Source organism: Lissotriton vulgaris, chromosome 3_1 (assembly GCF_964263255.1).
Source record: "Lissotriton vulgaris chromosome 3_1, aLisVul1.2, whole genome shotgun sequence".
In the NCBI taxonomy this organism is placed as follows: domain Eukaryota; kingdom Metazoa; phylum Chordata; class Amphibia; order Caudata; family Salamandridae; genus Lissotriton; species Lissotriton vulgaris.
Genome location: NC_141689.1, coordinates 901,491,106 through 901,518,401, shown reverse-complemented (window position 1 = coordinate 901,518,401; position 27,296 = coordinate 901,491,106). Strand labels below are relative to the sequence as shown.

The 27,296-nt window shown below is 43.1% G+C and overlaps 1 protein-coding gene across 3 annotated transcripts in view; it reads left to right on the top strand.

The window, feature by feature from the left end:
* The window catches only part of DOCK8 (dedicator of cytokinesis 8), a 719,019-nt gene that overhangs the window by 238,454 nt on the left and 453,269 nt on the right, over positions 1 to 27,296 (top strand). For all 3 annotated transcript variants that reach the window (XM_086961229.1, XM_086961230.1, XM_086961231.1), the window contains one exon: positions 19,635 to 19,715. In XM_086961229.1, the coding sequence (XP_086817355.1) occupies positions 19,635 to 19,715 (81 nt within the window). The remainder of the gene's footprint in view (positions 1 to 19,634; positions 19,716 to 27,296) is intronic.

Below are 27,296 nucleotides of genomic sequence, written 5' to 3'. Positions count from 1 at the left end.
GATGAGTTGATGACCTACTTTTGTTGTGTACTGAAAAGATTAGAGAAGGCAAGGTGGGTAATACTATTAGTAGGGGATATAAGTTTTCAAAGGTTAGTTTCATGTTTTTGTTGGTTGGATAGTTAGGGAGGTTAACCCGCTTGAAGGGAAGTCTAATAGTTTATTTCGGAATCATTTGCTGTAGCTGCTGGGTCAATAGAAAATGTTAACTCTTACTTTGCTGGGAGGGAGATTTGACTGCTGAATAATTCATACTACTTGGCAGTGATGGCCGGTGCAGGTAAGAGCGGTGAGCCGGAGTGGCGGGTCGACACTCAATGAGGGAAAATCAAATATAAAAAAAAGAAAGCCACTTGCTTTGCACTCGCTGCATCCCTGAGTTGGCGATGCAGTGACCGCAAGGTAAGTGTTTTTCTTTTTTTTAAATTTTATTTTCCCCCGCCCCCTGCCCCACGCTCTTACCTGCACCGGCCATCACTGCTATTTGGAGAGTGTGTAGTGAGCATTTTAAATAGGTAGACTGCTTAGGGATGTCAGCAAGACCCACTCTAGATTTGGTAGCAATGTTCTGATGTGAAAGTGTACCCATCAAACAGAGAGGTGCAAGAGAAGGTTGCCACGTCTTACTGAGGAATAGAGAGCCTTGTTTGTTGACAATTGTGTCAGTCATATTGGTTGTGCCCAGGTATTAAGCCTTCATTGATGAGCATGATATTTAGTAAGGCATGTTCTCTAGTGGTGGTGGGTGCTGTGGGAGTGATTTGAAGAGTGATGAGATAACTGGTAGTCTTTTACAAGTCATGGTCTATGCAGGGTTTCATATATATGAACAACAGGAGAGAAAGGGTCAGAACGTCACTCTTATACCCCTTAAATAATCATTATCAACAACAAAAGAGTAACAATCAAGGAGCAGTGCAATTACGAATAAGAGGATACTAATTCCTTATAACCCATAGATTTAATAAAAAGTGCTAGTGAGAGGGACTCTGACAAAAAGAAGAACCCTCATCTCCCAACAAAGTTGGTGATTGGTTTCATCATCGGGTTCAGTTGGCATAGTGAATGTACCTAAAGGAAGAGTGCCAGTGAGGTTAAAAGAATAGTCAACAGTTCCCTATACCAATTTTAATAGAGGGATAGTCGACCTTCAATAAAAACAAAGTGCTAACGGACACCTAATGGCTAAGACAATTTGAGCCAATATGTCCTTAATTCGTGATCATGGTCAACATGTTTCTGCTATTGTGAGCTAAGTCCGCTCAGCATTCATCAGGACCAATTTGAGTCCCCCGGAGGACCACACACGCTAAGGCGTGTCCAATCCGCAAGGACTTGTGTTGCTTAAATACAAACTCACGGACTTCCCGTGTCGACTCTCCTTGTTTTGCCAAGGGTCTTTTGATTCTCTGTGTGTGTTGAAAACACCACATAGGCTAGCGGCAGGGGAAAACCTTCACGCCCGAAACTTTTCGATCTGGCGACTCTCCTCCGTCTACCTAGACGTGTCACAACCGCGGCCTGAATGAATCAAGCCTATGTGGTACTTTCAACACACATAGAGAATCAAAAGACCCTTGGCAAAGCAAGGAGAGTCGACACAGGAAGTCCGTGAGTTTGTATTTAAGCAGCACAAGTCCTTGCGGATTGGACACGCCTTAGCGTGTGTGGTCCTCCGGGGGACTCAAGTTGGTCCTGATGAATGCTGAGCGGACTTAGCTCACAATAGCAAAAACATGTTGACCATGATCACAAATTAAGGACATATTGGCTCAAATTGGCTTAGCCATTAGGTGTCTGTTAGCACTTTGTTTTTTATTGAAGGTCAACTATCCCTCTATTAAAATTGGTATAGGGAACTGTTGACTATTCTTTGAACCTCACAGGCACTCTTCCTTTAGGCACATTCACTATGCCTCTTTTGACAAAACTGAACCCGATGATGAAACCAATCACCAACTTTGTTGGGAGATGAGGGTTCTTCTTCTTGTCAGAGTCCCTTTCACTAGCACTTTTATTAAATCTATGGGTTATAAGGAATTAGTATCCTCTTAGTCGTAATTGCACTGCACCTTGATTGTTACCCTATGCAGGGTTTCTGCACTGGGACCATTTCTTTAACCGGCCCAGACAGGGACTCATCACTGGTGTAATCATGGGCTTTGTCTTTCACTGGGCACTTACTGGAGTAGAGAGATGAGAGGATAAACAAGTGATCCCCACTCCAGCCATCGAGTAGTCTGGACAGCTACAGAAGATAACCATCTGTGAATAAAATGGGAATCTGTTAAGGCAGAAATAGAGTTCTTAAATAATGAATGATATAAAGAATTTTGTTTAGAGCAAACAATTACAAATCATGTGATAGTAAAGACGTAATGAGAAGGCAAAAAAAGCCATGACATTTAAATGAGTGACAGAAATGGCATTTCGGCTAGCCTAATTGCCAGCTTTGAACGATTCGGACACTTACTGGAAATCTAGGACTGGTGTATAATTTCTGCTGAACTTCATGGCAGTTTTGTGAATTACTGAAAGACAAATATGCACCGATGTGAGGGTGTGACTTCGCAGGTGCAGGTGAAGGGCTGCTTGATAATTGATACCAATTTAATCAGGATATGAATTTAAAAAATATATTTTTTATTATTGTTAGGGGCAAGTATAAAGAAGAAGCCTAAGAACAATTAGCACTGTGGAGAACACATGAGAAATGAATTATGTGTATTAAACTAGTTTATTCAAATCCTCTTCCAAATGTGAAATTACATTCAAATGTATGAAATCATTTTTTGGTTTAAGCGAATAGTTTGTTCTAAAGACATATATGTATGAAACAGTTATTTTAAAAGATGCAATTTTGTTTAACTGGTACCTCCAAAGAAGCTACCTGTGTGAAACATATTTTGGATAGCCATAAAAAATTACATATAAAGATCTTGTAGCAAGACAAAATAAGGCATATTAGATATATTTTTCGGTTATTTAACCCCTTCGGTGCGGATGACGACCCCCAGCCGTCATGGGTCACGGTGCTCGTGTGCTGATGACGGGTAGGGGGCCGTCATGACCGCGCCCGCGTTCGGAATGTCCAGCACAGGCGCGGAATTCCAGCTGCGGCCAGGGGGTTAAACCAATACTTATTATTCAAAAGTAGATGTATGTGGCTTCCAGTTAGACCTGGCACCTTGGCGCGGGTCTCCCTTTCATTTTTTGCTGTTGCCTCATGTGTTTTTACTGGTCATAGATGCTAGGGCACTGTGCCACTGCTATCCAGTGCCACAGTGCAAGTGCTCCCTAAGGTAAATTGATGTATGGATTAGTGATTCCATAATTGGCTGGTTTGGTTTACCTGTCAGACCCTTGCAGCACTGGTTTACCACCCACAGAAGCAGCCTGTAAAAATGTGTCTCAGGTCTGTCATTGCAGAGCCTGTGTGCAGTCTGGTACTGCCATGTTGACTGGGCAAGTGCACTCACTTTTCAGTCGCTAAGCCTTCCCTTTTCTTCATTTCAGACACCCCTATGGTATGCCCACGGGCAGGGTGCATTGTTGGCAAAAGGTAGGACAAGCCCTGATGTGTGTGGCATGTCCTAATAGTGAATTACAGCCATTTTCGTTTTTCACGATTGCAAGGCTACCTGTTCCCCATAGGCCAGAATGGGCCGTTTGATTATTACATCTTATAATCCTAACTGACTCAGGGAACTAGGTAGAAATTCGAGTTTAGTATGCCTGAACTCAGAATGATAAAATGCATCTTTTAGTGAAGTTGATTTTAACATTCTGTGTTTGAAAATACCACTTTTAGAAAGTAGGTATTTTCTTGTCTAACTATCCAGGCCTGCCTCTGCTAGGGTGTGTATTTCTTGTCTGGAGTTTGAGTGACAGGGGATGGGGGATTCAAGGAGACCGGGTTAGTCAGCACAGGGCTGAATAGAGAGGTCTACATGCAGATGGGTGGGAGGAGTTGCAGCTGGGACCTGAATAGGTCTGTGCCTTCCCTCCACAATGCTGGCTCCACCTCCTGTGGTGTGTCTGATGTCTCTGCCCTGCACTGTGAAAGGAAAAAAGGAGTCATGTAAACAGAGTGCTCCAGGACTGATCAGAACTGGTTGGACAAGGCAAAGGCCTCTCTGCCTTCAGAGAACAAAGAGAAACGGTGTATAAAAAGAGAGAACCAGACCCCAGAACTTTAGATCACTTTTTGGAAGCAAGAATAAACCTTTGCTGAGGAGAGGAACCAGAGAGACTGAGGAGAGACTATCCCTAAGCTGAAGTGCTGCTTGGGGAATTGGCCTACAGTGGTTGCCTGACTGCCAAGGAAAGGAGAGAGGAACTTTGTGTGTACTTTTATCAACTTGTTAAGGATCTCCAAGGGCTTGAGAAAGAGCTTGCTTCCTGCTGAAGTCTCAGGGACAACAGACTTCACCCACCAGCTCCCCAAGGGTTCTTTGGAAGTGCCTGTAGTTGTGTTGGGGTTTCTGAGGAACTGCGTTTTGCAAGTAGCTGGAAGCGCGACTCACGAAGAAGCGTGTCGCCGCCGCAGCAGCTGTCGTCAAATCGCCGGAGAAGGAAATCGCGTTGCATCAGATGCTGCCGCATCAATGGAGAAGCGGGTCGCATCGCCAGAGAAGAGGATTGACGTCGCATCAGATGCTGCCGCATCTCCGGGAAGCGTGTCGCAGGGCCTGTCGCGGCTCCGAAGAATCGTTGACCCACCGCAAGGCCTTCGCCCGTGCACGCATATTGTCGCATCCAAGAGAAGACGCCATCTTTGTTTCATTGCACTGGATCTTCATCGCATCATGGCGTTGCGGGCCGCATCGCCATGGAAGCGCAGTAAGAAACCGACGCATCACCCCCCTCACAGAGAAGAACCAACGCATCCCCTATGCAGCAGTAGGGACCCGACGCATCACCATTCTTGCGTGTACGGAACCGACAGATCACCTTCCCTGCAACACTTTCGTTGTATAGCGTTACGCATCCTAAGGTACATTGACTCAAAGTGTCGCATTTTACATCTAAAGAGAACTAAGCTAATGCTACCATTTTTGAAGTACAGTATTGTGGATTTTTGCCGTTTGTGGTGTTGTGTTAAATCTATATAAAGAATACGTATTTATTTTTTAATATAAAACTGGTGTGGTGTCCATCTGTAGTGTTGTCATGGGTTACTGTATGTGTTCACAAATGCTTTACACGCTGCCTCTGAGATAAGCCTGTCTGCTCGTGTCAAGCTACCAAGGGGGTGAGCAGGGGTTATTTTAGGAGTGTACCCCCTTACCCTGAGTAGACTCAAGGGTCCCTATTTGTCAAAGGTACCTACCTCTGCTAACTAGAGACCCCCAAATCTAACCTTGGTGGTCAGCAGTGAGGATTTGGGCTTGCATTTGTGATTCATATACAGTGATTGGTGAACGCTACTAGTGAGTACAGACCAAACACGACCACATACTTTTGGTAGATTGTTTTTCCTGGGATTTTCTATTGTTTCCAAGAACTGCCAAGTTTAACCACCATGAGTAAAGCAGCATCAATAGCATCTGTTGATTATGATTGGGAAGAGTAGAGACTAGAATGCTACAACGTAAAACAGCTTAAGCATTTCTGCAGGAGATTTAAAGTTGCAATGACCGGTCTCACCAAGAAGGATGAGTACCAAAAGGCGTTGAGGGCCTGGGTCGAAGCAAGGAATACCCCTGAGGAAGGGGCTGAGAATGCAGATGAGCAGCTGGAGGGGCCATTGGGTCCAGAGGGGAGGAGAGTAACCTCCCCAGCAGGTAGCAGTGTCTCTGCCAAAGGCCTGTCCCCAGAGGAGCTGGCAGACAGGAAAGAAAACAGGATGCACGAATTGGAGCTTCCCAAGCTCAAGTTAAGTGGGCAGTTAGAGTTTGAATTGCAAACTAGAAAATTGTCCCTAGAGGAAAAGAGGATGCAGTTTGAGCATGAGAAAAGTTTGAGGGTAATGGAATTTAAAGCAAGAAGCTTGGAGATTACTCCCTCTGGTGGCAGCACACTGTCAATGCCTGTGGAAGCTAGAGTGTATATTCCTAAAGATGTGGTTAGAGAGTTTTATAAGAATGATTACATTGGGCAGTGGTTCAAGTCCTATGAGGTGGCCATGTCCTCCCACCGGGTCCCTGAGAAGGATTGGGGAGCGGGGTTGTGTAGGCGGTTCCTTAGTGAGAGGCGGGATACACTGTTACACTTGCCCTCTGAAGTCCATAATTCTTATAGCCACATGAAAGATGCATTGATATCCAGGTATGGGTTGACTCCTGAATTGTATAGACAAAGGTTTAATAATTGCAAGAAGTTGGAGTCAAGCACATGGGTTACTTTCTTTTGCAGAGCATTGGATGGTTGGGTGAAGGGTAGCAAAGTTAATGATTTTGAGGGGCTCTTTGATTTAATTGCATGGGAGCACTTGTCAAGTAATTGTTTTCCAGAGCTACACCAGCACTTGATTGATAGCAGGCTGACTAACCCTAGGAAGCTTGTTGAGGAGGCGGACCACTGGGTGAGCACCCGGGTCCACAAGGGTCACGTGTGAGACTCAGCCAAGAGTGGTCAGGGTCCCCAGCAGAAGAGTAGGGGGGACAAGGGTAAACAGATGGAGTTCCAGAAAGGGCCCCAAAGTAATTCTCAAGGGAACCAAGGGAAAGGTTCCAGCCTCCCCCTGAGAAAAAGCCCGGGACCCCGACAGGTAACCCTGTTCATAGGGGACCCCTGAGGTGCTACAAGTGTAGAGGCTTGGGTCATAAGTCGAATGATCCCCGGTGCCCTCAGTTTGGAAAGACTGCATCCACTGGTGCTCCACCCCAGCAGATGGCGAGTGTAGCCCCGGGGGAGGAGATGGGTGTCCAAGGTGTGTGGGGTCCCGCAGAGATGTCCCTTGTTTCTTTAGGAGACTGTGAGGTGGTCCCCAGGACCCAACTGCCTGATAACACTAAAAAGTACAGGCAGTGGGTGACCATCAATGGCCATAGAGTGGAGGCTCTTAGAGACACAGGAGCCAGTGTGACAGCTGTCAAGTGTCACCTGGTGTCTCAAGAGCAGGTTGTCCCCAATACATTTTACCCAGTTGTTGCTGCTGACAACACAGAGAGCCACTGCAAGGTGGCTCAGGTTCCCTTTGAGTGGGGGGAGGGGTCTCTGGTACTCTTCAGGTAGCTGTGAGACCCACCAAGCCTGTTGACTGTTTGTTAGGGAACGATTTGGAGAGCTCACCTTGGGCGAAGGTGGAGCGAAGTGCTCATTTAGAGATGTTGGGTCTGCCTGACTGGGCGTGTGTCACCACACTGTCCATGGCAGCCAGTAAGGGTGCTCAAGAGGACCTGGAGCCTGAGAGGAAGGCCTGCCTTAAGGAGAAGGTGCAGGGGCCGCGGATACCGGCCCCCGATGTTCCCATGGTCCAGGAGGAGGTAGACCCTGAGGGGGATACCCTGGAGCCTACAGGGGAACAGGTAGCTGAACTGGGGACCTGCCTGAGCTGACCCATTCTAGACTAATTGCCTTAGGAAGATATTCATCAAGTCAAAATCTATGAACATGATACACATAGAACTCAAGTTACATCATAAGTGTACCCCAGTAGTTTCTCAATTCAATATAGTATATCCTCAAAAAGACACACAAGCATCATAAATAGCTTCAATAGTGACTGTTTAATCTCACAGCTATTATAACAGAACACTGTAGGGAACGTTTCAAAACAGAAAAGAGGGTTGCTCCAGGGGGAGTGTGGAAAAAGGGGAGAACAGATGTATAGTGTGGGAAATCAGAGAGTAGTTAAAACAATCAATTACACATAGTAATGTCCTTAGTAAACTGGTGGCGGTTTACAGTAGCATCAGTTTTACAATAGGGCCTGTCTCGCATGGATTCAAAAGTACTTTTCTGGTTGGTTCTTGATGTTGTACAGAGTATAATCTTCTGTAAAGAGGTAGGGGTGGGGAGAAGTAGGGTACAGGCCCACTAGGGGGAAGTGTTGACGTTTCGAACCTGGCGCATGGAGGGTGGTTTGTATCCTCTGCAGGCGGGTCTTCCTCAGGACGGCGGGGCGACAACCTGTATCACGGCGAAGTCCGGGTTACAACACCTCAGGGGGCGGTCTGCATAATTGTAGCGCTGATTTAGAATAGGTATTGAATTACAATGTGCAGTTTCCAGGACAACAGTGTTGATTGAATCCTAACACTGGTGGATAAAGGCATCTTAGTAAGCCTCCATAGCACAGTCCCGGTGATCAGAGCTGTACTCCTCCAGTCAAGGACTGCGAGTGAGTTAGCAAGCTTGCTGAAACCAGAACCAGAAAAGTACTTTTGAATCCATGCGAGACAGGCCCTATTGTATAACTGGTGCTACTGTAAACCATGACCAGTTTACTAAGGACATTACTATGTGTAATTGATAGTTTTAACTACTCTCTGATTTCCCTCTCTATTCATCTGTTCTGTTCTCACGAGCACAATCCTTTTTCCGCACTCCCCCTGGAGTAACCCTCTTTTCTGTTTTGAAACGTTCCCTACAGTGTTCTGTTATAATAACTTTGAGATTAAACAGTCACTCTTGAAGCTATTTATGGTGCATGTGTGTCTTTTTGAGGATATTCTTAATTTAATTGAGAAACTACTGGGGTACACTTATGATGTAACTTGAGTTCTATGTGTATCATGTTCATAGATTTTGAATTAATGAATACCTTACTAAGGCAAGTAGTCTAGGACCATTGTTTTCTATACCAAGCATTACCCAGGTCCTTGGACTAGTATGGGTCACCCCATTATTTTGTAATGAGCTGACCCATTAGCAGCAGGAAGGAGGACCCTCCAGGGAAGAGTTCTGCAAGGAGCAGAAGGAATGCCCTTCTCTCGTGGATTTGCGGCAGCAGGCTGCAAGCCAGGCAGCAGGTGATCAGTCTGGATCACATTGGATCTACTGGTAGAATGGTCTCCTGTATAGTGAGCCTAAGGTTGCTAAGCCTGGGCCAGCCCGTGTGCTGGTGGCACCCCAGCGCTTCAGAGCCTTCCTACTGGGGCTGGCTCATTATGTGCCATTGGTAGGATATTTGGGGCAGGACAAGACCTTTGAGAGGCTTGTCACCTACTTTTATTGGCCCCAAATGTGCAAGAGTTTAGAAACTCATTGCAGGACATGTCAGACTTGCCAGGCAAGTGGAAAGAGTGGGTGGAAGCAGAAGGCTCCTCTCCAGCCATTCCAGGAGTGTGGTGTAACGTACAAGGTCACCACTCCTTACCACCACCAAGGAAATGGGTTGGTTGAGAGATTCAACCGAACCCTGAAAGGCATGATTATGGGTCTTGAGGAACCTATGGGACATCCTCTTACCATGTCTGCTGTTTGCATACCATGAGGTGCCACAGAAATCTCTAGGGTTCAGTCCCTTTGAGCTTCTCTATGCTCACCCAGTGAGAGGACCTCTGAGTCTGGTCAAGGAAGGCTGGGAGCAATCTCCCAGGAAACCTCCCCAGGATGTATATAGCTACATGCTGGCCTTCAGGAACCAGACTAGGCATTTTAGGCAACTCGCTGAGGCAAATCTGGAAGCCAGCCAGGAGGAGATTAAGCGGTGGTACGACCAGAATGCCACTCTGGTAGAGCTTCAGCCTGGTCAGAAAGTGTGGGTCATGGCCCCAGTGGAGCCTTGTGCGCACCAGTATAAGTGGACCGGACCATTTGAGGTGGTGGAGCGCGAAAGTCCTGTTACCTACTTGGTGGACTTACGGTCTCCCAGGAACCCCTTGCAGGTCCTGCATGTCAACCGCATGAAGCCCCACTTGGAGAGGTCCCAAGTGGGCTTGCTCTTAGCAACCAGTGCTGGAATGGAGGAGGAGACCGAGCCTCCTCCTGACCTCCTGTCGGTGACCGAGCAAGATGGGTCAGTGGATGGTGTGAACCTCTCTTCTACCCTGACCCCTGAACAACAGAATTACTGCCGCCAGTTGCTGGGACAGTTTTCTGATCTGTTCTCCCTGATTCCCAGTGTCACTGACTGGTGCATCCATGATGTGGACACCAGAGATAGTCTTCCTGTGAAGCACAAAACGTACAGGGTGACTGACAGGGTGAGAGCTTGAATCAAGGAGGAGGTCTCAAAGATGCTTGTGTTAGGGGTGATTGAGTCCTTTAACAGTCCTTGGGCCAGTCCAGTGGTCTTGGTCCCAAAGGCTGCCGCACTGGGTGCCACACCAGAACTCCGGTTCTGTGTGGACTACAGAGGGCTCAATTCAGTCACGAGGACTGACTCGAACCCCATCCCCAGAGCTGATGAGCTCATCTATCAGTTAGGGGCTGCCCGGTACCTCAGAACGTTTGACTTAACGTCTGGGTATAGGCAGATCGCCTTGACTGATGGGGCAAGAGAGAGGTCAGCATTCTCCACACCAGTTGGGCACTACCATTTCTGGGTTATGCCCTTTGGGATGAAGAATGCCCCTGCCACCTTTCAGAGGTTTGTCAACCAGATTTTGGCTGGACTGGAAGAGTTCAGTGCCGCCTATCTAGATGACAGTGCAGTGTTCAGCGCCAGTTGGGAAGAACATCTGCGCCACCTCTGGGAAGTGTTGATGGCGCTGCTGATGGCAGGCCTCACGATCAAGGCAAGTAAGTGCCAGATCGGTCAGGGTTCCGTGGTGTTCTTAGGACAGCAGATTGGGAATGGCCAGGTGGCGCCCCTACAGCCCAAGATTGAAATCATCCTGGCTTGGGAGCCCCCCAAGACCCAGACAGAGGTGAGAACCTTTCTAGGACTCACTGGGTACTACAGGAGGTTTGTCAAGGGGTATGGCAGCATTGTTGCTCCCTTGACAGAGCTGACTTCCAGGAAGCAACCCAAGTGAGTGATTTGGACTGACACCTGTCAGAAAGCTTTTGAGGCCCTGAAAACTGCCATGTGCACAGCGCCCATGCTCCTGGCACCCAACTTCTCCAGAGAGTTTATCTTTCAGACAGGCGCTTCAGAGCATGGTGTGGGGGCTGTTTTGTTACAGATGAATGAGGAGGGCCTAGATCAACCCGTAGCCTTCATCAGTAGGAGGTTACTTCCACGGGAACAGAGGTGGAGTGCGATTGGCGTGAGGCATTTGCTGTGGTCTTGGCACTGAAGAAGCTGAGACCATACCTGGTTGGGACTCACTTCCGGGTTCAAACAGACCACAGGGCCCCTCAGATGGTTGATGCAGATGAGGGGTGAGAATCCCACCCTGTTGAGGTGGTCCATTTCCCTACAGGGGATGGATTTCACAGTGGAACACCTCCCTGGTACAGAACACGCCAATGCTGATGGTCTGTCCAGATTTTTCTGCCCTAGTGATGAGAACTCCCAGGAGGTAGAGTAGTTCTCCCCACATTTCAGCTGGAGGGGATACGTGTTGGATCTGGCATTTTGGCGTGGGTCTCCCTTCCATTTTTTGCTGTTGCCTCATGTGTTTTTGCTGGTTATAGATGCTTTGGGCACTGCACCACTGCTATCCAGTGCCACAGTGCAAGTGCTCCCTATGGTAAATTGATGTATGGATAAGTGATTCCATAATTGGCTTGTTTGGTGTACCTGTCAGATCTAGTACAGTACACCAGGAGTGCCCAGGGCAGGTAAATCCAAATGCTGCTGGTGGGCTTGCAGCACTGGTTGTGCCACCCACAGAAGAAGCCTGTAAAAGTGTAACTCAGGTCTGCCAGTGCAGAGCCTGTGTGCAGTCTGGTACTGCCATGCCGACTGAGCAAGTGCACCCTCTTGCCAGTCCCTAAACCTTCCCTTTTCTTCATATCAGACACCCCTATGGTAGGCCCATGGGCAGGGTGCATTGTAGGTAAAAGGTAGGACAAGCCCTAATGTGTGTGGCATGTCCTAATAGTGAATTACAGCCATTTTCATTTTTCACTATTGCAAGGCTACCTGTTCCCCATAGGCCAGAATGGGCAGTTTGATTATTACATCTTATAATTCTAACTGACTCAGGGAACTAGGTAGAAATTCGAGTTTAGCTTGCCTGAACTCAGAATGATAAAATGCATCTTTTAGTGAAGTTGGTTTTAACATTCTGTGTTTGAAAATACCACTTATAGAAAGTAGGTATTTTCTTGCCTAACTATCCAGGCCTGCCTCTAATAGGTTGTGTATTCCTTATCTGGAGTTTGAGTGACAGGGGCTGGGGGATTCCAGGAGAAAGGGTAAGTCAGCACAGGGCTGAATAGCGAGATCTACATGCAGATGGGTGAGAGGAGTTACACCTGGGACCGGAATAGGGCTGTGCCTTCCCTCCACAATGTTGGCTCCACCTCCTGTGGTGCGTCTGATGTCTCTGCCCTGCACTGTTAAAGGAAAGAAGGAGTCATGTAAACAGAGTGCTCCAGGATTGACCAGAACTGGTTTGGACTATGCAAAGGCCTCTCTGCCTTCGGAGAACAAAGAGAAACTGTGTATAAAAAGGGGGACCCAGACCCCAGAACTTTAGATCACTTTTGGGAAACAAGAAGAACCCTTTGCTGAGGAGAGGAACCAGAGAGACTGAGGAGAGACTATCCCTAAGCTGAAGTGCTGTTTGGGGGATTGGCCTGCAATGGTTGCTTGACTGCCAAGGAAAGGAGACAGGAACTTTGTGTGTACTTTCATCAACTAGTGAAGGATCTCCAAGTGCTTGAGAAAGAGATTGCCTCCTGCTGCAGTCTCAGGGACAACAGACTTTACCCACCAGCTCCCCAAGAGTTCTTTGGAAGTGCCTACAGTTGTGTTGGGATTTCTAAGGAACTGCGTTTTGCCAAGGAGCTGGAAGCGCGACTCACAAAGAAGAAGCGTGTCGCCGCCGCAGGCGCTGTTGTCGCATTGACGGAGAAGAGGTTCAACGTCGCATCAGACACCGCCGCATCAACCGAGAAGCCTGTCAACGCTGCTGCAACTGTCGCATCATCGCCGAAGTGCTTCACCATAGAAGAGGATCGACGTCACATCAGATGCCGCCGCATCACCGGGAAGCATGTCGCAGGGCCTGTCGTGGCACAGAAGAATCGTTGAGTCACCGCACGGCCGTCGGGTCTGCACGCATCGTGCCGCATCCAAGAGAAGACGCCAACTTTGTTTCATTGCACCGGATCTTCATCGCATCACGGGGTTGCGGGCCGCATCGCCATGGAAGCGCACTAAGAAACCGACGCATCACCTCCCCTCGCAGAGAAGAACTGACGCATCCCCTACGCAGTAGTAGGGACCCAACACATCACTGTTCTTGCGTGTAAGGAACCAACGGATCACCTTCCCTGCAACACTTTCGTTGTATAGCGTTACGCATCCTAAGGTACATTGACTCAAAGTGTCGCATTTTATATCTAAAGAGAACTAAGCTAATTCTACTATTTTTGAAGTACAGTATTATGGATTTTTGTCGTTTGTGGTCTTGTGTTAAACCTATATAAATAATATTTATTTTTAAAATACAACTGGTATGGTGTCCATCTGTAGTGTTGTCACTGGGTTACTGTATGTTTGCACAAATGCTTTACACACTGCCACTGAGATAAGCCTGTCTGCTCGTGCCAAGGGTGGTAGCAGGGGTTATTTTAGGAATGTACCCCCTTGCCCTCACTAGACGCAAGGGTCCCAATTTGTCAAAGGTGCCTATCTCTGCCAACTAGAGACCTGTAAATCGAACACTTCCCAAAACAAAATAAATATAAGCATCAAGAGTAGATTAATAAACGGAGAGGTGGAAGAGGGGCTTAAAAGTGTAAAGGCTGTTATTGGTAATAGGGTCAGCAATATCACGGTAAATCCTGATGGCCAGGTTCATTGGATTACAGGCCAGATGTACAAGCATTTTTTCAGTCGCATTCTTTCTGATTTGCACGTTTTTTGCAATGTACTAAACTAATTTTAAGAGTCAGTAACTTTTTATCAACTCCTAAAGTCGGTTTAGTCAATGGATAAGTAAATGCTATTTAGAAGGAATGTTTTGTAGATGTCTGTTCCAATTAGCTATTCCCATCCATATATATTAGACGTGGCATCTTTGGAGTGGTTTCCCCTGATTTTTTGCCTCTACCCCCTGTATTTTTCATGCTGTGCTGAATTTCGTTTTTAGTGGCTTTGATGCTTTGGGCACTTTGCCACTGCTGATAGTGGCAGCTCCTCCGCTATGGTGGAAGAGCGTCTCCACACTGCCTTCAAGCAGTGCAAGAAGAGGAAGCAAAACACAATAATAACTCTCAGATATTTTCATGTTATGTTTCCTTTGCGGGCGAGAGGGTGGGCGGCGCTCCTTTGCTCATGGAGCAGGGGAGGGGCAGAGTGGTTTGCGTACTCAAGTGTGCAATGACTGTTTGGTCGGTCCTCTGAGGCCACCCAAAGCAGTCATGTGCACTTCTCTGTTCTCCATGCAGGCTGCATTACAGCCTGCATAAAGAACATGCCCACCCCTACAGTACCTGGCCGAGCGCTGTGTCACGGCGCTCAGACCAATAACAGCGCTGCACTACAGCGTTGTGATTGCCTTAAGGGAGGGAGCCTGGCTGCCTGCTTCCTGTTCCTGGAAGCAGACTCAGGAGAGCAGTAGCAGAGAAGATGCAGGACCTGGCCTCAAGGTAAGTTTTTTGTTTGTTGTAAATTTCTAAACCCCACTCCCCCGCGTGACACCCCCTCCAACACCTGTGGCCCCCGCACCTGTCCTCCACCCGCGAGCCATCCCGGCTGCCCCTGACTGCTGATCAGTGTCAAAGGGCAAGCGCCTCCTGTGTAAATTGTGAGTACAGTTGGTTTTCACTGATTGGCATACTTGATTTACTGGTAAGCCCTTAGTAAAGTGCACTAAGTGTGACAGGGCCTGTAAATTAAATAATACTAATTGGCCTGCAGCACTGCTTGTGCCACCTTCATGAGTAGCCCAGAAAAGGTCTCTCAGACCTGCCACTGCAGTGTCTGTGCACAGTTTGTTAACTGCTATGTCGACCTGACAAGTGCACCCACTTGCAAGGGCCTAACCTTCCCTTTTCTTACATGTAAGGCACCCCTATGTTAGGCTCAAGGTACCCCCATGGGCAGGGTGCAGTGTACGTGAAAGGTTGGACATATACTGGTGTTTGTGGCATGTCCTGATAGTGAAATACTGCCAATTTCGTTTTTCACTTTTGAAAGGCTATTTTGTGTAATAGGATAGAATGGGAAATGCTTTGTAACATCTTACAAGTATAACTTCCCATTGGGACAAGATAGAGAAATAAAGTTTAGGCTCTCTGAACTCAGACTTTAATAACACATCTTTTAGTAAAGTTGTTTTTTAAATTGTGTGTTTGAAAGTACCACTTTTAGAAAGCAGGCATTTTCTTGTTTAACCATTCTGTGTGCCTCTGCCTGTTTGTGTATTGACTGTCTGGTTTTGGAGTGATAGGGACTGAGGATGTGCATTCACTGTCGATAGCCACTGGGGGTGTTGAGGTGTGCCTGGCCCTTCCTGGATGACTCAGAGCTGAGCTGAATGGGGTTTGGTGCATTTAGAGTAGTGGGAGGAGATTTCCTTGCACCTGAATAGGGCCCGTCTCCCTTGCACAATGGTGTTTGCACCCCTGTGGTCATACTGCATCAGTGAGGACAGAACTGGTTCGGAGTGGGGTCAGAGACCCTTGCACAAAGAGAACAAATACCTTTTTGGGTATAAGTATTAGACCTAAAACTCCTGAACTTTAGATTACTTCTGGACAGAGGAACCTTTGCTAAGAAGAAGAACTGTAAGGAGGAGTACTGTCCCTTTGCTGTGTGCTGTGTGGAGTTGGCCTGCAGTTGCTATTTCTGCCAAGGAGAGGACAAAGACTGGAACTTTGCTTTGAACCTGCTTGAAGAAGATCTCCAAGGGCCTGTGTGTACTGGCCTCCTGTTCTGAAGTCTCAGGGACACACACTTCACACATAGCTCCGCTGAACTCTGCTGCTGAGAGTTCTGACCTGCAGGAGGTGCCTGTTCCAGTTCTGGGCTTCTGGAGGTTGTGCTTGCTGCTAGGAGCTGGAAGAAAAGAGGAACTGAAGAAATCGATGCATCATTCTTCCTGCAGCTGTTTCTACGACGCAGCACCTCTGTGAGAGATGAATCTCCACGCATCGCTGTACGGCTGCCAAAACCGACGCAACACCTATCGCTGCTGCAGGAACCGATGCATCGAGGGATCGCGGCTGAAGAAACTGCTGCAGCGCCGCATGGATCGCCTATGCATCGCGGATTTCCACGCATTGTACCTGTACAGCAAGTTTTCCCGCTGTATCACCCGCGAACCAGAACCGTCTTGGAGTCAAAGCATCACTTCTCCTGCGTGCAGGAGAACTCTTGCATCGCCTCCCCATGGTCTCAGGAACTGACGCATCTCTTTGTTTCTCAACGCTTCCCATCTCTGCTGCTGTTTGGCCTTGTGAATTTTGACGCATCTACAGGTACTTTGTGAAAAATTATGCATCCGTAGTTTTCTATGGACCCAGTTGCTTGCAACATTTTAAAGTCATATTCTTATTACATGTATGATCGATTTTTGTTCTTTTGGACTTTTTGAGTTTAGATATAGAAATTGTATTTTTTATACTGGTGTGGTTTCCATTTGTGGTGTTATCACTGTATTACTGTGGTTTTTATTTACAAATACTTTTTACATTGCCTGTGGGATAAGTCTGTCTGCTCGTGCCACGCTACCCAGGAGGCGCGCAGGGGTTATCTAAAGTATATATCCCCCTTACCCTGACTAGAAGCAAGGATCCCTATTTGGACAAAGGTACCTACCCCTGCCAACTAGAGACCCCCTTTTCTAACATTACGTATCAAAAGTTTAGGACCAAAATAACTGTCATAAGCCATTGAAAAGTTACTGACCCTCAGGAGTTCCCTTTTTGTGGACCCATTCCCTTTTGTGAATGTGGAAAAAAACAAACAAAAAAAGGAAAACCTTTCTTTTTTAAGAATGTTCTTATTTTCAAATACAATAATACCATGGCGGTCTACTTGCCCTAGAAATGATGGACTTCAATCGTAGTGAGTTGTAATTTGGGATCTACCTCATTAACGTTCAAGGGGTTGGATGATGAATGGTCATGAAAGATTACATACAAAGATCTTGTAGGAAAACAAGATATAAGGAGTATTAGATATAATATTCTGTCATTTAAAAAATTACTGACTATTAGAAAGGATATGTGTGTCTCCCCAAAACAAAATAAATATAAGCATCAAGGATAGATTAATAAACAAATAGGTGGAACCGGGGCTTAACGGTGTATATGCTGTTGTTAGTAATAGAGTAACAAATATCAGAGTGTATCCTAATCCCCAGGTTTATTAATGAGCATGAGATTAAGGTCGGATTGCGACCTACTATGACTTGGATTTTTAACAACTGACCTATTAGTGCAGATGTCAGTTCTTAAAAATCTTATTTTGCAACCAGATATTCGCACATCTGGACCTCTAAGTGGGAATTTCTGTGGTGATGAAGGATGCCTTAGGTCCAAATGTTGAAATATTTCTTGGAGTGCAGAAATAAGAGCAGTGTTAGTGATAGACTGTACTGTAGGATATGGTGATTTGATAGTATAATGTAAGAGGCATCTGCTGTTAACCTACTCTGTGTGTTGTGGAGGGTTTCTGCATTCAAACATAATACCCAGCAGGCCCGCAATGTAGGTCATCATAGAAGTCATGCAAAATAGCTTTGGCCCTTCAGTCGACATAAATGAAGGCCTGAAGTACAGGCATGAGAAGAGAGACAGGTGACCTCAATGAAGATAGTATCCAGGTTGGAATGCTGCAGAAGACGGCGTGTTGGAAACAGAACTACTTAAAGCGCAGGATGACTGATCACTTGGCTACTAAGCATTCTTCAGGTTAGGTTATTCTTTCATTTGCACACTTTAGTGTTGAAGATATCTGAATTGAAAATTCAGGTGTTTCCCCTCTAAATGACCAAAGTTGAAATACAGATATTTTATAGATTGCCCTGGTATCACTTCCCCACACTGAGTAAGACGTTGCCTAGAGTTGGGCATAACTTGCGTATTTGCCTTCTGCGTACTTCTACATAATTATGCAATGAACGTAATCAAATGCAGCCAGCACAGGTAAGAGCCGAGGGGGGGCTAAAAAAATTGGGGAAAAAATTATGTAAAATATTAAAGAAAATTCATTTTATATACTTATTTTAAGTATAGAACAAAATATAAGAAGGCTACAGCCCTTTCAAGCCTATTTTAACTAACACTTCAATTACTTTAAATAAATTAAATTGAATTAAATTAATTTCCCTGAGATTTACACAAAAAAACTCCCTAAAATAAAAAGAAAATTCGTTTTAATTATGCAGTAATTATAAAGTAATTTAATTATATTTTAATAAACATGAATTCAATTAATTTAAAATTCAAAAATGGAGTTAAATATGTTCTCATTAAAGAATGTATTTTTCATGTTTATATATTTTTTAATATCAAATTGTATTTATTTATATTTTTTACTATTTTAAGTATTGTATGTAATTTAACATTATTTTCTATGTAGTTTTATTTTAGGATCCTAACTCCAATATTTTCTAAAGGAAGTTGTTGCAGTACCAGTGGTTGTCCATGTGTGGGGCTGGATTTACCCTAGTACTGAGCTGGAGTAATTTATTGCTGACTTGGGTTCCTTTTTGGCTGTAGTAACTTTAGAAGTACAGTTTGTCAACAGAAATGGGCTTACTCCTTTGTGGAGGGTGCATATCCTTCCCCGGCTTACTCGTCCCTAAACTCCTCTCACTTAGTAAATATCCCTCTTTTTTCATCCACATTTACTGCTAAGTAGTAAACTTACATGTGTGAGTATCACCCCATAAAAAAGATAGGAAAGGTGGAGATTTCTTTTCGGTTTGTGAATAGCATTTTGTAGTTCTTTATTAGTACTACTAAAAGTACTACAAAATGCAGTTTGTGAATAGGCCTGCAGAGTTTCCACTATATTTGCATATTTTCTGTATTTTTAATAGTAACAGAGAAACGTATCAGTTGTTTTCCCTGTTTGGTGGTCCACACTTTCAAGCTTACACTCGAATGAACTAGGTGTGAGCATGGCAGTAATCTTGTGAAAAGTATGCTCTTTTAATGGAAACTAACTTTTACAAGAAAAAGGAAAGAATGTATTTTATTTATTTATTCATTTTTTTTGTAAAGCACAAGTGACTACCCTAAAGAGATTGCCATCTCAGAAGGTTTCTCTGCAGAGCACATTTTACACATACAAAGGGATAGAAATATAGGCATATCCCGGAAATGTATATAACATACATTATTCCCTTGATGTTTGGAAATTCCTAGGCAACTAAAATATATGTGTGCTTGCTGATTTTGTGATCAGTTATAAATCTCCTCTATGCATCTACATACACTTACGCAGCCAAAGCTTTCTTTCTGGATCAGCACATCATTGCATTTCTCATTTTGGAAAGGCAAGAAGGGAAGTACTATATAAAGGGACTTTGATATACTTTATATCTGTATTTCTCAATTGTTTAGTTGCTAATCCAATGATAATGAGATAATAATATTTAGCATGTGTCACCTATACAAAGTTTTTGGCCAAGTGTTTAAAGTGTTATCATATATTGTCTCTTTTATAGATAGAAAAAGTTCTTCAACAAGGGGAAATTGGAGAGTGTGCGGAACCGTACATAGTCATTAAGGAATCTGAAGGAGGCAAGGTATGGAAATTGTGAAATGCTTAAGTAAAACAGTTTGATCAGTATACGTTGAATTTTGATTTTAATGTGGTGTTGAATGATAACCATCATTATTTGTATCTCCATTGAAGAGGAGGATTCAAATAGGTAAGGAGGTGGAAACAAAATAAAGACATCTGAAAAGATAGAGGGAGGAAAAGAAGGGGATAAAGGGCCAGATGTACTAAGGTTTTCTGTGGGCGCAAATGGGTTTTAGACCCGTTTGCGCCCGCAAAAACCTGTGGCCTATGTACTGATCTTATTTTCCAAATGAATTTGCGACTCGCAAAATCGGATTAGTGACTCGCTATTAGGAAGGGGCGTTCCAAGGGCGGCCCTTCCTAATAGCCAACTCCTTAAGCTATGTATGACTGTTTGCACATGCAATTGCGGTCGCAAAACAGTTGCAGTTTACCCACTTGCAAATGGGAATGGGTCCCCAGGGAACCCCTTCTCCTTTTTGAGTGGCTCTCAAAATATTTTTTAAGGGCAGGCAGTGGTCCCAGAGACCACTGCCTACCCTTAAAAAATTTAACTGAAAAGTTTCATTTTTATTTTTAAATTCATCCCGTTTTCCTTTACGGAAAACAACTGCATTTAAAAAAAAATCTGCTTTATTTAAAATTTAAAAGCAGTCCAAGACATGGTGGTCTGCTGACGCCAGCAGGCCACCATCCCTGGGAGTGTCAGCCATTCCCAATGGGGTCGCAAATTGCGACAGCCTCATTAATATGCATGAGGCACTGTTGTGCATCCCAATTTACGAGTCGCATATGCGAGTCGCAAATTTGCGGAACATACATCTGGCCCCAAATGTACTAAAAATAGAAACATTGTGAGGGAGTGTTAAAGTATTAACAGTTATTGGATTTATAAAATATATTTAATTTTTATATTTTTTATTACTTCTAAATTAAATATATGACATGTTTTATTGTATTTTGGAATTCTGTCTGTTCTTAGAAAGTAGTGATACTGCATTAAAAGGAGAAAAAATGCCACAGGACGTCATAGCAGGGAGAAAAAGAGTGCAGACTGTACTAGTATCACTTAATGAATACAACATTTAAATTTGTTCCCAGCAGCTGAATACTTTTCATATTACTTATACAGCTCAACAAATATAGAACTTTATTATTTACAGGATGTAAACTACTTTGTATAGTTGTCAAATTAATCTTCTGTGTTCTAACTAAAAGAGTAAATTGCAAGCTTTTATTATGTCTGCTTTTCACATAACTCAAGTAGACATGTCTTGTTTGCGATTGACACTGTCCTAGCTTGTTGTCAACAGCACTTTGCATGCTGGAATTTTTAGGACCCTACTTGTAAAGATAAAATCAAAACTACAATTCCCAGAGTGCAATGTGAGGGTGGCAGCAAAGGCAGGACTGGCTGAAAGTGTCATACTTAACGTGTGCCTGCTTGGCAGTAATGTAACAATAAAATGGCATTAAAAAGATATATTATTGCAGTAATATTATAGACAACAACGCATAGCTTTCAACCTCTATTTCCCAAAAATGCATCGGGAGAGTATTAAAAAAGCTACTTATGAAGCCGTTTTAAAGCCTACAAAGGCTTTTTGTGCCTCCAACAGAACCATTTGTACTAAACACCTTGTGGGCAGGACCTTCAATGCCCCACCTTCTAAAAGGGGGTCATTGAGTCCTACCAATGTTATTTCGAAATGTGTCTAAATGCACTATTTGTCTAATATTTGCTGTATATTTATTGAAAGAGCACTCTTAAGTACCCCTGAATGATCTGAGCACTATATAAAAGAACAGCTTAAACTGTAGATCACATTTAATGCCAAGGTATATAACAGATGTTATTATTACTTAATTTAATGGTGTTTAGCTTATTGACCGTGTAAGGAAAAAAGTTGATTTCACCCTTCTGGGATACAAACTCATAATCTGCATGTATTGCACAGTTGTCAGTAGCAAGCATATAACTTATTTAGCCACCTTGCCAGCTTTTGAAGTATTCAATCAACTATTTCCTAAAGTAAACCTGCACTGGACAGGTTGAGAAAAAATGTACCTTGCATCTGGCTCTAAAATACCTTTAGAGGATCCTGCAAGTATTGCTCACAGAATCACTGAGGCAGGTTCCTGGGTGAACTCCTGAAGGTGGAACTAGATCTGCAAACTGTGAACCACAGCATCTTAGTATACAGCACGTGTAATCAATTGACGTTCATTGACAGCCCAAGCGAGGAGAAGATGAGTAGTTTGACTGATAGAGCATCTGTGCTGTAGTCAGCACATGTTCTGGAACAAATATTTTCTGACATAATCAAAATAACAAGTATAGAGATGCCACCCCAGTTATGGTCTGACTATTCATTTATAACATTCAGAGTGACATGCAATCTGATCCACAGTCTAACTATATGCCCTTCAGACAGTACAAAAAGCTGACTTTCATATTGTCAACAGTAAACTGCATGCAAGACCACAGCACATAACTAGCTTAGAGGACCTAATCAATGTTTTCTGCTGCAAATCAAATACCTGCAAACAATCATCCTATGCATTTTTTTTGGGGAAGCACAAATCTTACATGAAATCCATAGGAATGAATGAGAGTTTCCTATCAGGCTCTAATGACAGCTAGACAGGGATATCCTAGTAGTTGATATCAGTTCCAACTCTCTTATTACTTTCCTTGTAGATCATGTTTCATTCTCATAGGTGGTCTTACACAAATCATATTGCGCTATCAAATAATAATCAAATCATTGGTACTTCCTTTTGTTGGGATTTTCTAGTCTTTCCAAACAAGCCCATTACAATCTACCTTGAATAATATAACAATTACTAAGAAGAAATAATGTGAATGTTCTTCCCTCAAAAAGAAATGTCTTGCACAAAGTCCATCATGAACAACAAATAGTACTACTTTCACATTGCCAAACTGAAAAGGAAATGCTGGAATTTGGAATGTCAGTGCTGATAAAACACACTGCAGAAGACCCGCAAAGGAAAATTAAAAATACTACTGTAAAATTGAAGGGAATGGCACATATTTCTTGTAAATTTACAGTCCAGAATCCCTGAAAAATATCATATGCAGAACCCAACAACACGTAGGGAACCTTGTAGCATTGTTTGATTCCAAAGTAGTTGGAATTTGTGGCACTGTTACAAGTGGCCTAGAGACCTCTATCACAGTTCTCCCCCCTCTTCTACCTCCCATTAATATGATGTCCACATCATGTGAATTTCAAACTCATGGACCAGTGTGCGGTTGTGAAATTAACAAGCAAGTCAAAACATCAATGCTGAGATCAGAACCCTGTCCGGAATCATGCATCAAGATATTCTTCTGACTACCTGGTGTGGATTTGAAGTATGTATTACTTTTCAAGGGCATTTAGTCTTGTTCCACATAGAACATGCAGTGATCAGCCCTAATGGGACTTGTCAACTGAGGACTTCTATAATATTTACTATATCCTAGATAAATCTGGAAGTAAAGGTAACTAGGTAACTAGGCTGCAGCGTGCATGTCCATCTCCATCTCCATAAACAGCTTCAGGCTCTTTAGTAATTTTATATATCATTGAAAGGAGTAAGAACTGCAATAGACAACATCAGTGAGAAATTCCTATTTTCACTGGGTGGTCATAATGCACCGCTGATACTTCTAATTGTTGTTGACATTAATAACATATTACTGCAAAGACAAAATGACTGAAGGAATGGGTGGGAACTGAATGTTTTTTCATAAAATGTATCCAATAATTTCTGCAAGAGTGAAGCATAAATTCAGAATGGTCCCTACAAATCCTCCATAGCCAGTGTATTATACAGTGTTATACTTTCTATTTATCGTACATAAGACATCTTTACACCCAGTTAATTACGTTGCACAATCTACAATACGAGTTTAATTTAATATTTAAATTTCAATCACAATAAATGTACCATACTTGGAAAGTTATTTACAACCACGCTTACACAAACATATATATATATGTGTATATTTTTTTACATATAACAATATTAATTTTTATTAAAGCTAAACCATAAAACACATATAATTATATATTTATTTGAAGAATATAGGAGCAGATTTTATATTTCTTCAAACAGGAGACAAAATGTTTGAAAAAATACAACAAAAAGTATACTTTTTTGAAAAGTAAACAATTTTTAAAAACCAATACAGTATAAAATAAAATAAAAAAACAAGATATTGTACAAAATATATAATTTTATATGCTCAAAATATCTTTACAAATCTTCAAATATAAAATGCCATGTAGTAACTTAACTCCAATCTGCAATTATTTAAAAAAAACACTTACTCTGTTCTAACCGCCATCTTACAAACATTGGGAAAGTACATACATTTTGGGGGTTAATGTTAGTATTCTAGCAACAGTTTAATAACTATGGTGGAACGTGCATACCTGAGTGGGGTAATATTTAATATTGTAACTCCAGTCTAACAAACAAAAAGGAGAGCGAATACTGCGGTGGGGATAATATTATTTTATTATTTACTATTCTAATTCAAATATAACAAACACTGGGGAAAGTGCTTACATTGGTGGGTGGGTAAAATGTACTTTTCTAACTCCAGTCTACCAAACATGGTATGTGAATATATTAGTGGAGATATTGAGGTTGTGGTGCAGATTTACTATTGGTGAAAGTGCATTTATAGGGGAGGCTCAGATTTACTATACTAACTTCAATCCAACTAGCACTGTGGAACTTTTGCACCACAATTCTCAATATAAAAATCATGTATATATATATATATATATATATATATATATATATATATATATATATATATATATATATATATATATATTACCTACTGGCGGTCGCCAGTAGGTATATATAGTTAGGATTTTTTTGAATAGGGATTTCTGAAAATTCTATGTTGAATAACTTTGACGTTGATAGACGGAATTGGCTGAAATTTTCAGGAAAATGGCACATTTTGTTTCTGAGCATCCCCTGAAAGTTTGGGGGGGTTTCGTCAAGCGGGGGCCGAGACAAAAGGGGGGTCCCAAAACGTGTTTTTAACATTGAGTTTTCCATAGGGCGGTTGGACTCACTTTTAGCTCGAACGGCTGAATGGATTTCCACAAAACTTGGCAAAATTGTAGGGACTGGTAGCCCGATGTGCCTTTGCTATGTCTCAAGATATATGCTCCAGTGGTTTTTACGAAAATTTGCTTTGAAAAATATATATTGGGCTACATATATGTTAGAGCCCAAATGTAGCCCAATGTAGCCCAAAGATGCAACCAGAGACAAAAAAAAACAAATGTAGCCCAAATATCAGCCAGATGTAGCCCAACTATAGCCCAGTGACTGTCCCAGAGTGTTCTAAAGAACAACTAGAGCGCTAACAGTCTTACTTATGACAAAAGTATGGCACACCTGAAGTCATCTTGATTGGAATAAAGTGTTAACACTTAAAACATTTAATTTGCAAAGGAACAAAATGAGGGGGTTCATTTTGCCATAGAAATTATGATTAGTGCTGAAGAAAGAAAAATTAGGGCACATTTTGAGCTCTTATATTTCATTAAAAAAAAATTCTGATATGCAGTCTCCCAAGATGGCCACCAGAGACAAAAGAGCCCAAATGTAGCCCAAATATCAGCCAGATGTAGCCCAACTATAGCCCAATGACAGAATGTCCCAGAGTGTTCTAAAGAACAACTAGAACGCTAACAGTCTTACTTATGACAAAAGTATGGCACACCTGAAGTCATCTTGATTGGAATAAAGTGGTAACACTTAATACATTTAATTTGAAAAGGAACAAAATGAGGGGTTTCATTTTGCCATAGAAATGGCATATATTACCTACTGGCGGTCGCCAGTAGGTATATATAGTTAGGATTTTTTTGAATAGGGATTTCTGAAAATTCTATGTTGAATAACTTTGGCGTTGATGGACGGAATTGGCTGAAATTTTCAGGAACATGGCACATTTTGTTTCTGAGCGTCCCCTGAAAGTTTGGGGGGGGTTTCGTCAAGCGGGGGCCGAGAAAAAAGAGGGGTCCCAAAACGTGTTTTTAACATTGAGTTTTCGATAGGGCGGTTGGACTCACTTTTAGCTCGAACGGCTGAATGGATTTCCACAAAACTTGGCAAAATTGTAGGGACTGGTAGCCCGATGTGCCTTTGCTATGTCTCAAGATATATGCTCCAGTGGTTTTTACGAAAATTTACTTTGAAAAATATATATTGGGCTACATATATGTTAGAGCCCAAATGTAGCCCAATGTAGCCCAAAGATGCAACCAGAGACAAAAAAAAACAAATGTAGCCCAAATATCAGCCAGATGTAGCCCAACTATAGCCCAGTGACTGTCCCAGAGTGTTCTAAAGAACAACTAGAGCGCTAACAGTCTTACTTATGACAAAAGTATGGCACACCTGAAGTCATCTTGATTGAAATAAAGTGTTAACACTTAAAACATTTAATTTGCAAAGGAACAAAATGAGGGGGTTCATTTTGCCATAGAAATTATGATTAGTGCTGAAGAAAGAAAAATTAGGGCACATTTTGAGTGACTTCTCAAATCCTCTTATATTTCATTAAAAAAAAATTCTGATATGCAGTCTCCCAAGATGGCCACCAGAGACAAAAGAGCCCAAATGTAGCCCAAATATCAGCCAGATGTAGCCCAACTATAGCCCAATGACAGAATGTCCCAGAGTGTTCTAAAGAACAACTAGAACGCTAACAGTCTTACTTATGACAAAAGTATGGCACACCTGAAGTCATCTTGATTGGAATAAAGTGGTAACACTTAATACATTTAATTTGAAAAGGAACAAAATGAGGGGTTTCATTTTGCCATAGAAATGGCATATATTACCTACTGGCGGTCGCCAGTAGGTATATATAGTTAGGATTTTTTTGAATAGGGATTTCTGAAAATTCTATGTTGAATAACTTTGGCGTTGATGGACGGAATTGGCTGAAATTTTCAGGAACATGGCACATTTTGTTTCTGAGCGTCCCCTGAAAGTTTGGGGGGGGTTTCGTCAAGCGGGGGCCGAGAAAAAAGAGGGGTCCCAAAACGTGTTTTTAACATTGAGTTTTCGATAGGGCGGTTGGACTCACTTTTAGCTCGAACGGCTGAATGGATTTCCACAAAACTTGGCAAAATTGTAGAGACTGTTTGCCCGATGTGCCTTTGCTAGGTCTCAAGATATGTGCTCCAGTGGATTTTGAGAAATTAACGTTCAAAAAAATATATATATCTGTGACGGCGTCCCGGTTAGCGCCCCGGTTCGCGTACCAGACGCGTAACGGAACTTCGCAAGGAGAAGCGGATTGGCTCTCCGGTGACTGTCAACATTCTAAACAGTCCGGAGCGGCCGCCATCTTGTCTCTCGGTAGGATCGAGAGACAAGAGGTGGAAATAAACGAAGGGGGAAATGAATGAAAGGGGGCAAGGTAGACCCCTCCTGACCCCCTAGGATTGATGTGGGGGCTATTAAAGGGCCACGCGGAGCAAAAAAATAAAATAAATTTTTTTTCGATTTTTCGCGGTGGAAGCGCTACCCG